This window comes from Larimichthys crocea, chromosome II (assembly GCF_000972845.2).
Source record: "Larimichthys crocea isolate SSNF chromosome II, L_crocea_2.0, whole genome shotgun sequence".
NCBI lineage: Eukaryota > Metazoa > Chordata > Actinopteri > Sciaenidae > Larimichthys > Larimichthys crocea.
This window is the reverse complement of record NC_040012.1, coordinates 8,286,692-8,301,539: the sequence shown is the minus strand read 5'-3', so window position 1 is coordinate 8,301,539 and position 14,848 is coordinate 8,286,692. Positions and strand designations below refer to the sequence as shown.

At 40.1% G+C, this 14,848-nt stretch overlaps 3 protein-coding genes across 7 annotated transcripts; 2 read left to right on the top strand and 1 right to left on the bottom strand.

The window, feature by feature from the left end:
* Window positions 1-679: 679 nt before the first annotated feature.
* Window positions 680-4,546, top strand: pak1ip1 (PAK1 interacting protein 1). The gene is made up of 10 exons (XM_010753879.3): window positions 680-992; window positions 2,260-2,422; window positions 2,515-2,635; window positions 2,723-2,797; window positions 2,883-2,935; window positions 3,025-3,170; window positions 3,282-3,379; window positions 3,625-3,724; window positions 3,964-4,093; window positions 4,253-4,546. The coding sequence occupies exons 1-10, from the start codon at window positions 915-917 to the stop codon at window positions 4,360-4,362; spliced, it is 1,074 nt and encodes a 357-aa protein (XP_010752181.3). The 5' UTR covers window positions 680-914; the 3' UTR covers window positions 4,363-4,546.
* Window positions 4,547-4,775: 229 nt separating this feature from the next.
* On the top strand, window positions 4,776-6,672 carry LOC104937610 (transmembrane protein 14C). The gene is made up of 4 exons (XM_010753878.3): window positions 4,776-4,969; window positions 6,029-6,130; window positions 6,226-6,313; window positions 6,411-6,672. The coding sequence occupies exons 1-4, from the start codon at window positions 4,894-4,896 to the stop codon at window positions 6,469-6,471; spliced, it is 327 nt and encodes a 108-aa protein (XP_010752180.1). The 5' UTR covers window positions 4,776-4,893; the 3' UTR covers window positions 6,472-6,672.
* Window positions 6,673-6,729: 57 nt separating this feature from the next.
* LOC104937616 (serine/threonine-protein kinase MAK) lies at window positions 6,730-14,477 on the bottom strand. Of its 5 annotated transcripts, XM_019274531.2 has the most exons (16): window positions 14,372-14,477; window positions 14,018-14,287; window positions 12,747-12,801; window positions 12,354-12,475; window positions 12,095-12,174; window positions 11,196-11,328; window positions 10,730-10,901; window positions 10,328-10,495; window positions 9,505-9,843; window positions 9,210-9,406; window positions 8,648-8,769; window positions 8,296-8,406; window positions 7,767-7,841; window positions 7,517-7,630; window positions 7,164-7,259; window positions 6,731-7,077 (listed from the first exon to the last, which is right to left on the bottom strand). In XM_019274531.2, exons 2-16 carry the CDS (start codon window positions 14,188-14,190, stop codon window positions 6,926-6,928), a joined length of 2,109 nt encoding a protein of 702 aa, XP_019130076.2. In that variant the 5' UTR covers window positions 14,191-14,287; window positions 14,372-14,477; the 3' UTR covers window positions 6,731-6,925. The 5 variants fall into 5 exon arrangements, with proteins under 5 accessions (XP_027144454.1, XP_019130076.2, XP_019130078.2 ...); XM_027288653.1 differs by lacking the exon at window positions 7,164-7,259 and having other exon boundaries at window positions 6,730-7,077; window positions 7,481-7,630; XM_019274533.2 differs by lacking the exon at window positions 7,164-7,259.
* Window positions 14,478-14,848: the final 371 nt, after the last annotated feature.

Below are 14,848 nucleotides of genomic sequence, written 5' to 3'. Positions count from 1 at the left end.
TGTGTTTGTTGCCTTAGAATTAACCCTTTTATATTCATGTGAGATGAGAGGGTTGCAACCAATGAAGTCACGTCACCGACAGGTTTCTGAAGAATTACAGGTTTTAGCCAATGTGGAAGTGCTAAAAAAACTGCAGTTCCTCGAGCGGCCACTTGAAGCTGGATCCAGAAGTGAGTCAGTCTCCATAAGCCCCCATGTTAAACTTCACAGCAGAAATAAACATGTTTACAGCCTGGTACAAAAAATAGTTTTGGTCTCTATAGTTAATTCCCCCGTTCATGACAACTGTACTGAGGGTGATTTTTTATAGAACTCACCTGTTTAAATTATATTAAGGCTTAAAGTTATGTATAATTAACAGCATGGCTGCTTTGATTGACAGGTGGGCGTAGTCACAGGTGTCATTCAGCCCACCTCAGATTATTTACATTAACACATATTATAGAATAGCATTAACTAAAGGCAAGTTTGATTGTATTGTCATGTTTCTGACCAATTTATTATATTTAAACAAATTAAATTTTACCATTTTTAATAGATTTTATCAAGTCAAATGTATTCTTCTTTTTAAAATCATGAAAACTGTAAGGAAATTAATGCAAGTCAAAACCAAAAACAACCTTCAATGTGTGAGTGCGCAGCTTGCACCGACTTTTATTTTGAAAGCCACTCTTGACCCCATGGAAGTAGACGTTTGCGCATGCGCAACAGCCTGCACACGTTGTTTTGGTTTGGTGTGAAATATCTCCAGAAATTCGTGTTTATATCCGTTTAGGCTGCTTACTGTGTGGTTGTTTCTCATGTAGTGTCTCTACGTGGACTGTTAGCAGCTGTTGCACAAACCAGACGACACAGTTTGGACAGAAAAGTTTAAAGAAAGCTAACTAACTAGCCTGCTAGCTGCAAGTGGCAGCATGGCAGCTGTGCTGGAGCTGATCGCTGGGAGCTACGAGCAGATCGCGTTTGGTTACCGGGTGAAAACGGACGAGAAAGTGAGTTTTTGATTGTGTGTGTCATTGTCAATGTTTAAGAAGAGTCTGTCTGATCTGTGGCACTGACACACTGACTAACTGGGACTGATGGGTAGACAACATGTGTACTGCTGCAGTCAAAGGTTTAATCTGCTCTTAGTGGGGTGATTTTTTTTTTTAAAATTTTAATGCATTTGATGAGTTTTATTATTCTCAAACTGTCTTTTCTCTCAGATTTAGTCTTTTAGATACACTTTATTTATAGTTTACAACAACTACTCTTGCAATAATATTATTATTTGTATCATGGTCACTTTCTTTGCACTTTACATTACAATACTCTTATATACTCTTATATCATGGCACTTTTATCCTCAGTACTTGTCTGTTTTGAAGGTTGATTGTTTTTCATGTTTATTGTGTAGGTTATAGAGATTTCTGTCTGTTTATTGTGTTTGTTTTTTGCCTTTTCTACTTTTTTCTAACTCTAGTGTATGCTACACTTTCCTCTGCTGCTGTAACAAGTACATTTCCCCATGGTGGGATGAATAAATCTAATCTAATCTAATCTACAAGGTTTTTTTCAAAGACAGTAACAGGACATACTGGAGAAAAAACAAAACAAACAAACAAACAAAAAAAAGGGCTGCCAGACAGTTCACAGCTATTCTGTTCAGACTCAGTTGTCACAGTATCAATATCTCCAGAGCAAAGTAAGATTACATGAATAAGTTAATCCAATCCAACACCTTTCCACATAGTTATTTAGCCAGGTAAGTCAGAGTCCCTGTGGTTGTCAGGTGATGTGACACTGTGCCAAGAAAGGTCCCCATGTTTTCTCAAACCTGTTTTGTGTATTGGGTTTGTACATACAGAGTTTTTCCATCTGTATAATAGACAGCATTTCTTTCAGCCAGTGTGCAAAACAAGGTGGAGTGTTGGACTTCCAGGTCAGGAGAATAAGTTCCTTAGCCACCACCATTCCTATCCGCCAAGCCATCTGCACTTTGCATGGTAGCTCAGTATTCATTACAGAGCATCCAAAGATGGCCAGGTCATGGTTAGGCTGAATGTCTTTGGAGTAAGCTAGAGAAAGCCACTCAAAGATTACAGTCCAAAAACTATGCAGAGTTGGGCAGAACCAGAATAGATGTGCTAGTGATCCCTCGGCTGAACACTTGTCACATACAGGAGAAACCGACGGAAAGATGCGGTTTACTTTCAGATTTAGTCTTTAAGTTGTTGCAAAGAGTCATTTGGTTTCATGTTATTTTTGTTTGTCGTGCAGGAATGGACAGCCAAGCCAAACTTCACACATCACGCCCACACCGCGTCCATATCAGCCGTGGCAGCCAGCGAGAGGTTTGTCGTCACAGGAAGCAAAGACGAGACCATCCAGCTGTACGACATGAAGAAGAAGACTGAACACGGAGCTTTGCTGCATCACAACGGTGAGTATCTCAGCTCAATCTGTTTGACTTAAGATCAAGCAGCTGAGTATCAGTGGTCTGCATACCTGACCCAACCTTCCCCGTCTGCACAGGAAGCATCACCTGCCTGGAGTTTTACGGGTCGTCTCATTTACTGAGCGGAGGAGAGGATGGACTTGTGTGCGTGTGGAGCACGAAGAAGTGGGAGTGTCTGAAATCCATCAAAGCTCACAAGTAAGCACACGCAGGGAAGAAGCACGCGTTTGTGTTTTTTCTTATATTTTGTAAGTAATCTTGCCTAATCGTCTCATTTTTCCTCAGAGGGACTGTCACGTCGCTGTCCGTCCATCCGTCCGGGAAACTCGCGCTTACAGTCGGGACAGATAAGACTCTCAGGTAGAATTAAAGGTCTGATGGAGAGTCAGATGATTCATTTAATATGGAATCAGAAATAACTGTTGTATCTTTTTGTCCTTTTTAGAACATGGAATCTAATTAACGGAAGATCAGCCTTCATCAAAAACATAAAACAGAGTAAGCTTTCTTTTGGACTGTAGAAGCTCTGTAACAATATTATTACATTTGAAGTGATATGAACTTTTTATTCTCTACACTTACTACAGATGCTCACATTGTCCGATGGTCTCCAGACGGAGATAAATACGTGGTTGTGGTGGACGACAAAGTGATCATCTACAACCTGGAGACAGCCTCTGTGACAGGAACGATCACAAACCCCAAGAGGATCTCATCTGTTAAGTTCTTAAATGTGAGTTCAGACTATAACTTAAACTGACATTTATGTTGCTGTTACACCAAGCTGTGACAGGAATAAAGCAACATTAGAATAAGTTTTAATAGGTGTTGCTTGGTTTTTCAGAACTCCATCCTCGCCGTCGCAGGAGACGATGAAATTGTGAGATTATGTGACGTGGAAAAAGAGAAATGGGTGTGTGAGTTCAAGGCTCACGAAACCAGGTAAATTCATATTTTACTTCACAGATCCAACACCATGTTTGTCTGAAAGTTCCCGGGTGTTTTTTAACATGTATTTAAAGTTGAGCCCGTCTGATTTATTGACCGATATTGGCCTATGATAGATGATAGGTGATATTTTGTATTGCTAAAAATTCAAACTTGTACCAAAATATCTTCATATCTCAGATGAGATGTTTACTTTTACTTCTCATGTCACATTGCCTCACATGTTTTTGTGATTTCAGAGTAAAAGCAGTCGACAGTTTCATTACGGAGGATTACTGCGTGATGGTGACGGCTTCAAACGACGGATTCATCAAAATGTGGAAACTTCACCTGAAGGAGGCACGTGTTGAGTTTTATTCATGAACATTTGAGTGTAAACCGTTTACTTACAATGTCAATGTCACGTTTACATTTGCAGCAACAGTGTGTGTTTTTAAAATTCCACTTTAAACTTGTGTCACTACCGAGTGAGGTATCTACTTTGCAAAGCAGAATAATAAAGTTTAAGAAAAAACTAAACGACACCATCACCTGCTGAGCGTCTGTTGACCTTGTGATGTACTCCTGCTGTCCAACAGGAGCTGGAGTCTCCCACCCTGCTCGGGGAAGTGAACACGACGGCCAGACTGACGTGCCTGGCTGTGTGGAAACCTTCATCAGTGCAGAAGATCGCTGAGGAACCAGCAGCCGAGGCAACAACATCTAAAGGTCAGTTGTCCTGCAAACACTGACTTTTGTTTAACTTCATCATCACGTTCTGAAAGAGATTTGAGCTGTAGTTATTAGCAGATATACTGAGGTCTGTGTCACGTCGACAGGGATGCGCTGCAGGCTTCTTTGTAACAATCTGTTTGCTTTCGTCTGCAGAACTCGCCCAGGAGCTTTCGAAGACAAAGAGAGTCCGCATTGTAGCAGAAGAAGTCATTCTAGAAGATGAGAGCAAACCCAAAAAGAAGAAAAAGCGTGCTGGAAAATAAAAATGGAAGATAATAAATGTTATTCATGGTTCAGTTTCAGTTTTATATCTGGACTCACTTGCTTTTTATGGTTGGAGGTAAAAAAGTACAGATTCCAAGAGCAGATTTTATAAATATGTTAGCCGTCAATGATGAAAAGGAGAAGAATTGGATGGGTAACAATAAAAATGTTTTATAATCAATGGGCTGAGTTTTATTGTCACATGTATTTACTGACAGTTACCACATGGAGGTGATAAAGCATGGCTGCTTTATCTTTTTTTTTTTTAAAGAATTTATCTGGTGTCTTTATGGCAAGATAGTCATGAATCATTTATGTAGAATGGCTTTCTTCCCTTGACACAGCTGAAGACAAAATATAAACAAAATTTTTTAAAAAACTACAGACTTTTATTTTGAAATGACACCGGAAGTGATTTATAAAGGTGAGGGGGTAAACGGTAGGAAGTAAACTATCATCAGTACTAAACTAAATCTCATATTTGTGGTGATAAAGTGTGTTCATCCAGCTGCTGCAGTCAGTCTGTGGTCATGTCTGTGGACTGGGTTGGGTTCAGCTATGCTGCTCTGGTGTCAGCAGGAGGGATCATGGGTTACCTGAAAGCAGGTAGGAGAGACACCGACGTGTTTGGGTGTTTGGATACAGAGTATACAGTATGCACAGTATGCACAGTTACTGTGTCTCATAAGGAACATTTAAAAAAATGTGTTTGTTTGGTTTAAACTACACGAAAAGGGTTAAAATCCTCATGTTGAGCCAAAGTTATGAACTGAAAAGTTGATTTTTAAGTGTTCAGATCTTTTATTTGGGTAAAAGTTGAAATACCATAATCTAAAAATACTCCATTACTAGTAAAAGTTCAAAAAATTGTGCTTAAAGTATCAAAAGTAAAAGTACATAAAATTATATATTAATATTACATTTATATTATTGGATATAGTTCATATATAATGTTATAAGCTGCCATTGTGCAGCCAGTTTAGATCCTCATATGTTTTCCTAATCTGAAAAGTAAATAGTTATTGGTGTATATTATTATTACCATTTATGTTTTATTTATTATTATTATTATTTATTTTTATTTTATTTTAGTTTTTTGTCACTGGGGTACAATGTGTTAAAATATTCATGTTTGAATGTCAATGTTTAAATCAATGAGAAAATCACACACACAAAAAATAGTAGTACAATATTTCTCTCTAGGTAAAGTAGCATAAAATGAAAATACTCAGGTAAATGTACTTAAAGTAAAGATAATGACTAAATTATTTAAAACAGGTTCGAGCTGTGCTTTTATACGTTTCTGCATATCAACTATCACGCTGGATCCATTACAGATGAGGCAGATGTACCAGTTCATCCACTTTCAATGTGCCAGAATGCAAAAACATGATGCCACTAAGATTTTCACAGTCATCATCCAATTTCAATCTGCACGTCTCACACAGTTCTAACAAACTGAACATTATAATCTCCATGAAGTTTGGATTTCTAGCAGGGATGTTGTATTATTATAGCTACCTAATAAACCAGCAGCTGAGTGCACATGTGCAAAATATTCCTATCACTGAGATGTTAAAAGGCATTCTGGGGAATGTAGATAATTAGTTTCTGAGATGAGAAAGTGGAATAGTTTCAAAAATAAAAGCAGTGTTTCCTCCACAGGCAGCAGCACCTCTCTGGTTGCAGGTCTCCTGTTCGGCCTGCTGGCTGCGGTCGGCGCTTATCTGGCATCTCAAAATCCGAAGAATGTCTGGCTTTCACTCGGTGAGCAAGTTTAGTTTGTTAAAGTGTGACAGTTCCACCGCAGCTTTCACAAACACATGGCAACAACTGTGTCCCCTTCTGCTGAGGAAATGCAGGCACCTCGGGAACGCTGGCCGTGGTGATGGGACTGAGGTTTCTCAACTCGTGGAAGTTCATGCCAGCTGGTTTAATGACTTTAGCGAGGTAATACACACATTATACTGCTCCTGTGATATACTCATTTATAGTTTTCTGTGCTTTGCTTTCACTGTATCCTGACATGAATGGTTTTTCTTTTCAGTGTGCTGGTGCTGATGAAGATCATCATTGGGATGCTGAAGAGACCACATAAATTATCATAAAAAAAGTGACATTTCTGTGTTTCTGTACATATTTATGACCAAAAAATTCCACTTTTTCACAAATGATGATTCACAAATGATGTTTTTTCTATTAGAGTCTAGTTATGTATAAAAATATTTTGATTATTGATTATACAAATCCATTTTTGTACAGTTAGATGTTTATGTTTGTAAACATGTATGAAAAATGATCACTGAACCACTTTAATAAACAAAAATAACTACTTTATTTAATTTTCTAGTCTTATATTTATAAAAAAATACTGACAGTAGAAGTCGTGGGACACTTTAACAACACTGAACAACACTGAATAACATGGCAAATGTAACAACAGACTAGCAGGAAACACTTCTGTGCACTGTTGACGCTTCTCCGCTGAAGTCTGTATTTCCTGGCAATAGTGCAGTGGGGGGATTTTTTCCCATGAGTCACTGGTGTGGAGCAGGGCTGTGTTTACTGGTGGCCTCCGTATTTGGCGCTCCAGTCTACTCGACCGTGCACCGGCTGGATGTTTGTGCTCTTTAAATAAGTGTTCTTCCCTGTAATGCTTGTGCTGGATCCAGAGAACTGAGGATTCAGGGATCTGCTCCTCGAGCCTGCGTATTCTGGGGAGAACAGAAGGAGGGTGTGTTTAGGCTTTGCTCAAGCTGTAACATATGAATTAATAGTTCACTGATTTTTGTTTTTATACCTTCATGTGAGAGCACCGGTTTGTTTGAGGAAGCTTTACTTTTGGACGGTTTGATTTTAGACTCGACTCTTAGATCAGCAGCAGTTGAAAGATCAACTACAAGATTTAAGAAAGTGGGTAAAAAATTCAGGTTAACACTGAACAGCAACAGTCCTCTCAGACACTTCTGTTTTTAAGAAAGGTATTGACTCATTTCTCCTCCAGGGGGCGTTTTGCTCAAGCATGAAGGAAGAGAAACTCAAAACAAGTGTACACAAAGTTTCCAGTACCGCCTGACTGGTACCAAACAACACTAAACCAAGAAAGTCTGACTCAACCATTATCCTGTGTAGAGTTCATTGTCGTGGACTCACTAGCAGAGTTGCCTCCTATCGGTGCCAGGGTAATCCTCGGTCTCCTGTCTGCTCCTGTTTCAGTCTTCTGAAAAGGTGACATGTAGGTCTTAGTTGGGTTGTTCATGAAGGACTCTGAAAGGACAAAGAGATCCATCACAGGTTACTAATTGACTGTCATCAATAATGTAAAGCACTTCATTCATGTCTTTACTCACAGTTACTTTTGAATTGCACACATATGTGACCTGCTCCTAAATCTGAGAGATACCTTTGGAGAGATTAAGATCCTTCAGGGTCTTTTCTTTTAGAGGCTGCTTATCTGTTAGTTTAGGAAGGCTAATGTCTAAAACAAAAACACACACAACATAGAAAGAAAAGAGGAGGGATGAGTGAAGGAACTGCAGAACACAATGACGAGAAGATCAGAAATCTGAAGTCTACTTTTCCAATCAAAGTCCTGGATGACGTTTTGCTTTTAGCTGCTTCACACTCCCAAACAGAAAACCAACGTGTGTTTTCCTCTTTTCAGCAAATAATAAAATTTAAAAAAAATCAAATTTTTTAGAGCTTGTCACATGACAACATCTTCCAAAAGTAGGACTGGACAAGCATGTTGCATCTTCCTACTCCTTTTGGGACATGAAATGTTAAAAAGAAGCATGCTTCTTATTGGAAAACAGTTATGAATCCAGTGTGAGACTTGTCATTTTACACTGTGATCTCTGAATATCCAGAAAACTGCTCTCACCTGCTCGTCTGAACAGGTAAAGAAACATGCATCCTCAAATCTCTCTTACCGTCATGTGGAGGGAACTCCAGCCCCTGTCCTCTGGATACACACGAGCTGTCCCAAAGGTTTCTGCCGACCCCCTGGCTTCCTACTGAGGAGTTGCTTTTCAGATTTACGCCTGAGAAGGACAGACGGATCAGAGTGAACTCACTGTAGCTGAGCCCACACACCGATTTGCACCAGATCTGATGGAACTGTGCCATATTTAGATTTAGCAGCTACAGTATGTACATGATGAGAGCTGTTATGTAATATGTTAAATTAAATTAAACTGCCTTTGTTGATCTTTTAATTGACATAAATAAAGTAACGTAAAGACGTGTAAATGTGATTTTTGTGACACAGTATTTTTTTCTCACCTGGCAGATATCTGGACTGGCGGAGGTAGTGCTGCTTGGCAGACGAGGTGGAGGAATCAGATCTGTTCAGCTCACCGTGGCTCTGGAGCATTGATACCGTGTCGTCCTTTGAGTCTGGAAATCTTGACAAAAACATATTATTGTTACATTGTTTTGAAACTGATGCAAACACATTTAAAGAACTGTTTAGTGATAGTATAGTGTGATCACAGTACAATGGTTATATCAGTGCAATATTTAGATTAAAAAATAGTAATATGGACTGTTGAGGTGTATGTACAGTGTATGTCTGTACATTCTTTGTTTTGTTTCTGTCCATTGATGTTTTGTTTATATCTTGGCATGCATGCCAGCTGCTGTTATTATATTATACTTCCTCGCTTATGTTCCAAATATTCACTTTTGTTTCAAGGTAATAGTGTACAAATTATTATATGTTTACTGCTTTAACTTGGAAAACTTGAACCATGGACCATGGCTACAAAAATGTTAGTTATTTCCAAGCTGTAAATGTAAAGTGTTAACTGTATATTTTACATGAAAATGTAAGAAGAGGTCTAACCGACAGCTGGGCCCGTCTGGTCCTTTTTCCTTCAGAGAGCTGATGGTCGGTTTTTTGGAGATGGAAACTCCAGCATCTGGATCGTCACCTTCGTCCCAGCTGTCCATGGACTTGAAAGACGTCTGTCCCCATCGTCGGCGTCCAGTCCGGGCTGAGGTCATGTTGTTCTCTGCTCCTGTGGGAGCTTCTCTTGTAGCCTTTGAAATGAACATAAAGTAGAAAAAAAAAAAACGTTCTGTAAGTGTAAAGAAGCTCCGATTCTGACATTTACAAGCTGTACCTGAGTGACACCTACAGCCTGCCAGCTCATCGTTTGCCTGTTTTTCACCAGGCTGAGAGGTTCCTGCTGCCCGTCTTGCGACGTGGTGAAACACATTGCTTGTTTTGTGCTTGGCTCCATGTTGTCCTGAGGTAGGGAGATCTGCTGAAGGGGCTGGTGGAGAGTTTGGATGCAGGTCTGCAGCTCCATCTGAGTTTTTATTGGCTCACCGGACTCTTGGCCCGTCTTACAGAGGGACAGAGGCTTCGTCTCTGGAGCCACCTCGGACATCTTTGCCTCAGCCTTCAGCTGCTCCGAGTACTTAAGAGGTGCACCGAGTGCCTGCCCGACATGGAAGTATGGATACCGCAGAGCCTGGAACACAAACCAAGGTAAAAAGAGAAGCTTGCAACTTCAAAATAAAAGTGCAGACAAGGATCATGGAAATAAGAAAATGAGTTCTTATGACATGGAATATTATGTAAGATAAAGGACTAATGAGACACAGTTCACACAGTACTAAAGGCTCAAATGTAATATAGATTCATAGATATGCATAAACAGGGTGCAGCATTATCAGTCTTTTTCTCTTGTCAGTGGACGTGCATTGCCTCAATTGTGCATCCAGATTTCAGGTTTGGTATTAAGGTAACTGCCAAGGTAAGCTGATTGATTCCCACTTGGGCGTCCGATGCTAAAAATAGATGCACTCAAAAGGTGCTCAGGTTAAAAGCATTCACCAAAGGACTTGTGTTCCTTTGCAAACACTGTCACTTCAGCATTTAGCTGTCCTCACTCTAATCTTTGTACGTTTTGTGTTTTTTTCCAACCAGACAATGATAAAAACATTTAAATGTACCTGAGCAGCACTCGGCCTTTTCTCAGGGTCCCACTGCAGCATGTCTTTCATCAGCGTGATCGCCTCGTTGCTGGCGTTGGGGATCAGGGATCTGAGGCTGGTGGGGACACACTTTGGGAAGCGGAAGTTCATCGAGGTGGCCAGGTTGTAGCCCTCGGGCCAGTCCGACTGATGTGGTGAAAAACACAAGAGAATCATCTGTGAGTTTGTGTCATCATGACGTATCAAATACAAAATAATTCTTTGACCCTCTGAGCTGTAAATCCAGTATGTTACAAAACAGAAACGTTTGTTACCGATTGTCTTACAACAAAAGGACAAAAGTGTGATTTTAATCGTGTCAGTGGTCAAAACAGAGAGAGGGCATCGCCATCATTTATGAAACCTGTTGTGATGTTTCACCTTCTTCAGCGTTCCCAGCACCTGACAGATCTTGAAGATCTCGTCCACCTCGCTGTTGCCAGGGAACAGCGGCCTGAGCGTGTAAAGCTCCGCCATGATGCATCCCACGGCCCAGATGTCGATGGGTGAACTGTAGGTGTTCGACTTTAGCAGAACCTCTGGGGCCCGGTACCTGTCACAACAGCACAGGAGGATATGTATGTAACATTTGCAGATAGTGATTTAACTCTCCTCTTTCTCTGCTTTCAACCGGATCATTTATTTCATCTTATCTCACACAGAATAAATGTGTCTCCTACAAGCAGCTAACAAGTGTTTTGAAAAAATCATGAAGAAATCAAGACACTCGCTTACTCTCCATCTTGTGAACAGAAGCAGGTGTTACTGTCTGGTTAAGGTCAGATTTCAGATCAACAGTGACCCTCCTTTGCACATTGCTCTTATGTTATTGTGTAAATAAACTCACCATCTTGTGGACACATAATCAGTGTAAGGTGGCTGTGAGCGGATTTCTCTCGCTAGTCCAAAGTCAGCAATCTTAACCAGCTCTGGGCCCATGCACAGCAAGTTCTCCGGTTTCATATCACGATGGAAGTACCCTGAAAAACACGAGACAAGTCAAATATGTGGATGCAGATAATCTGCCAGGATTTATTTTATTTTTTAAAGTTTCTACTACTGCTACTACTACAACCACAGGAGCCGGTACTACTACTAATAATGACAAGACTCTCTACGGTTGCGCATCACAGTCTGATGTTTTGTCAGATTTCATCTGAAACTCAGAGTTAAAACATCTCCGACCACAAAAAATAAAGATGTTTTAACCTGACAAAGCACAGTGAAGCCAAGCCTACACGAGAGAAAGACACGAGGAGGAGTCTCTTACCGTGCTTATGCACAAATGCTAAGCCAGACAATACTTGGAACAGAATGTTCCTTATTTCATTTTCAGAAAACATCTGATCTTCTCTGGCAGCGGCAAATTGGTAAAAGACAAAAGAAAGAAAGAAAGAGGGGATAAAGAAAAAAAGCCCTATGCAAACAGTCATGCCTTATTGAAGTGGGAATGACACCAGCAGTGCTGATTTTATTTTATTCCTGAGAAAAAAAACTTGCTCAGTTAAAGCTGTGGTACCGCTCACACCTCCTCTTCTCACTGAGGACACAGGAGAAGTGAGTCATTTTTGGCTGTGATGCCTGATGTCTTATCAGCCGCTCAGCGTTCGTATTCAACTTTGTTTTCTGTTTCCTCAATTATGAACTGTTTATACGGAGACAGCGCTGACGGCTTGATAACACGGCATTTCAAAAGACGGAAAAGACAGCACAGTCAGTTTTTTTCTTCGGTCTGTGTTCACCTACCATGTTCATGGATAAAGGACAGTCCCTGTAATATCTGAAATGTCATGTTTCTGACGACTGACTCAGGGAACAACTTGTTTCTGCAAAAATGAAGACCGACACATGATGACTCAATCTGACCCAAATAATTCTCACATTCCCAATGGTGATAAAAAAAAACACACACATACACACACTGCAGAATGACATCACAAAAATAACATGGTGTACACAGCTGGTGTAAGGCCTGTGAGTAAATGTGTGTCTGGTGTGTTCTTACCTTTCTTTCATGAGCTGATAGAGGTTTTCTTTCATATACTCAAAGACAAAGTAGAGGTAGTCATTCTCTCTGACGACTTCTCTCAGTCTCACCACGTTGGCATGGCTCAGCTTCTTCAGCGACTGAAAACACAAAGTATTTAGGAGACAAACACAACGGAGTCAGCTCATTATGTCAATGAATTACCTCAAATATCTGAACACACTCAAATTTCAATTATACCACAAATATAAACTACTATGGGCAAATAATATATGTCAGTTTTGGGCTTAATCTACAAGAATATTGCAAAAAGCAGGGCAGGACTTTAAAAGCTGAAACACTGGTGGTTTAAAATGATAATATTAGTCAATATGATTGCTGATATTCTGTATCATCCTGACTGATCCTCACCTTCACCTCTCGCAGATTCAAGCACTCATCCCAAGAATAAAACTTCCTCTTCATCCTGTTGGAAAAAAAGTATAAATGTTGACACTAAGATAACAATGTCATAGTACCGGACCTCTAATCGACATTATCGTTCTACTTGAAGAATGGTCGCTTGTTCGTTTAACATTTTTTGTTGCTTTGAGTTATGTTGTGAGTGATGTGGTGTCAAGAAAGGGGCTTACTGTATAAAGTCATAAGTGGCATAAGTGACAACAAACGTGGTGGAACAAATCCTAATTTTGTACTGGATAATAATAATGAATATGTTACTTTGAAATGTGTGGAGTTTTCACCAAGGACAGTGGCAAAAATGTTTGTTTTTTATTATTATTATTTGAAGAAAAAAATGCCCAGAATTTACTTAATACAAAGTCACATGACTAATAAAGATAAATACATTTTGACTGCAAGTTTCATTTCAGTGGTAGAGTTCAATTCAAAAAGGATTCAACACTCACTCACTTAAGGAGAAAGCTTTGTTCAGAGTTGGACCACTGAGTTTCTAACAGAAGTAAACTTATTATTTATGTTCTGAATTAGGAGGGTTGGGACAGTTTTCTCTCCTTTGCGGGCTCAAAATGGATTTTTATTTATTATCATATTTAAATAATCTTGACCTGCTTTATTGATGCTAGGAAGAATTAAATTACTATTGTCGTAAAAACAACATCCTGGGCAACACTGCTATATTTAAACATACTTTGTTGACATGTCTAATGTTTTACTGCTCTAGTCGTTCATATTACAATTCCTATACTCCATGGGTGACGCTATGCGGTGTACTTTCACTGTTTTCACTGCCATCAGGAGTATCAGCTTGCACGATAACCTTAGATTTACAAACAGTGCCTGGTGGATCCTCGTGAAACATTCATTATTAATTTCTTGCCAAAGACTGATTCTTACACAGCTCATCCTTAAAATGTGGTCTTTAAGACAGCACAACAATATATAGTGATAACACTAATAACAGTAAAAGTATCTGTGTTTTGACAAGAAATATGCATCTATTGACTTTCAAAATGACCCTAATGAGTTTATTCAGTCTAAAATCACAACATATGATTCACGCAAAGACTCAAAATGTTTTTGTTTTTCTTATGAGGATGCAATGTGTTTGACTCCAGAGTTTTGAAGCACCTTGCAGCAGCCACTCAGGGTTTAATCAGCTTAACACTCTTAGACAAAACAACACAGTATGTCTCTGGCATGTTTACCGGAGCTACACTCACCTCTTTATGGCCACCAGCTCCCCAGTCTCATTGCTCTTTCCCAGGAGGACGCTGCCATACGTGCCGTCCCCCAGCTGCTTCAGCGTGGTGTAGCGGTTCATCGTCCACAGAGAGCCCTGCCTCTCCTTCGCCGAGCAGCCTTGACAGTCCCACGCAGTCCAACAGTTGGTCATTGTGAGCACAGCAACATCCCTCCACAGATAAACGACTTAAAGCCTCTCTGCCCTGCTCTACCCTGCTGTTACTGTGTGGCTACTCAAGGCTTTCACTCTGGGAACACAGAAATAAAACATGAGGACGTTCATCCTTTTACCTCTTCTCTCCACAGATTCGTGATGAAGGGTGGAGGTTTACCTGGCACGGGACAGTGGAAAAGTGACGCCGCCACGATCCTGCCTGTTGCACTGTGTCTCACCTATCCTAAGCTAAGCCTTGACGGCAGACGGGGGACAGGGACGCCCTGCGAGGGGAAGTGGATTATAGTTGACATGTGATTAAGAATGTGTGCCAGGAAATGGGACACACAGGAGAACCTGGAGAAATGGTTTTAACTAATTGAGTCCCCTGAGTTTGAAAATAGGACCACGGTGACGCATGTTCTGTTAGGTCCGATGAATATGTGATATTTCAAAATTAGACTGCATTCATGAATATGATGCAGGCACAGATTTACCTACCTTTGTCTAACACTGATCACATATATATATATCATTTAAGGATCCTTTTGACCAAAGAACAATGAACTGGATCGCCTTTATTTCAGTCTCTCACAAGTCACTTTCTGTCACTATCAATTTCTCCCATGTTTCTTTTAAATCCAATTAACCCGCA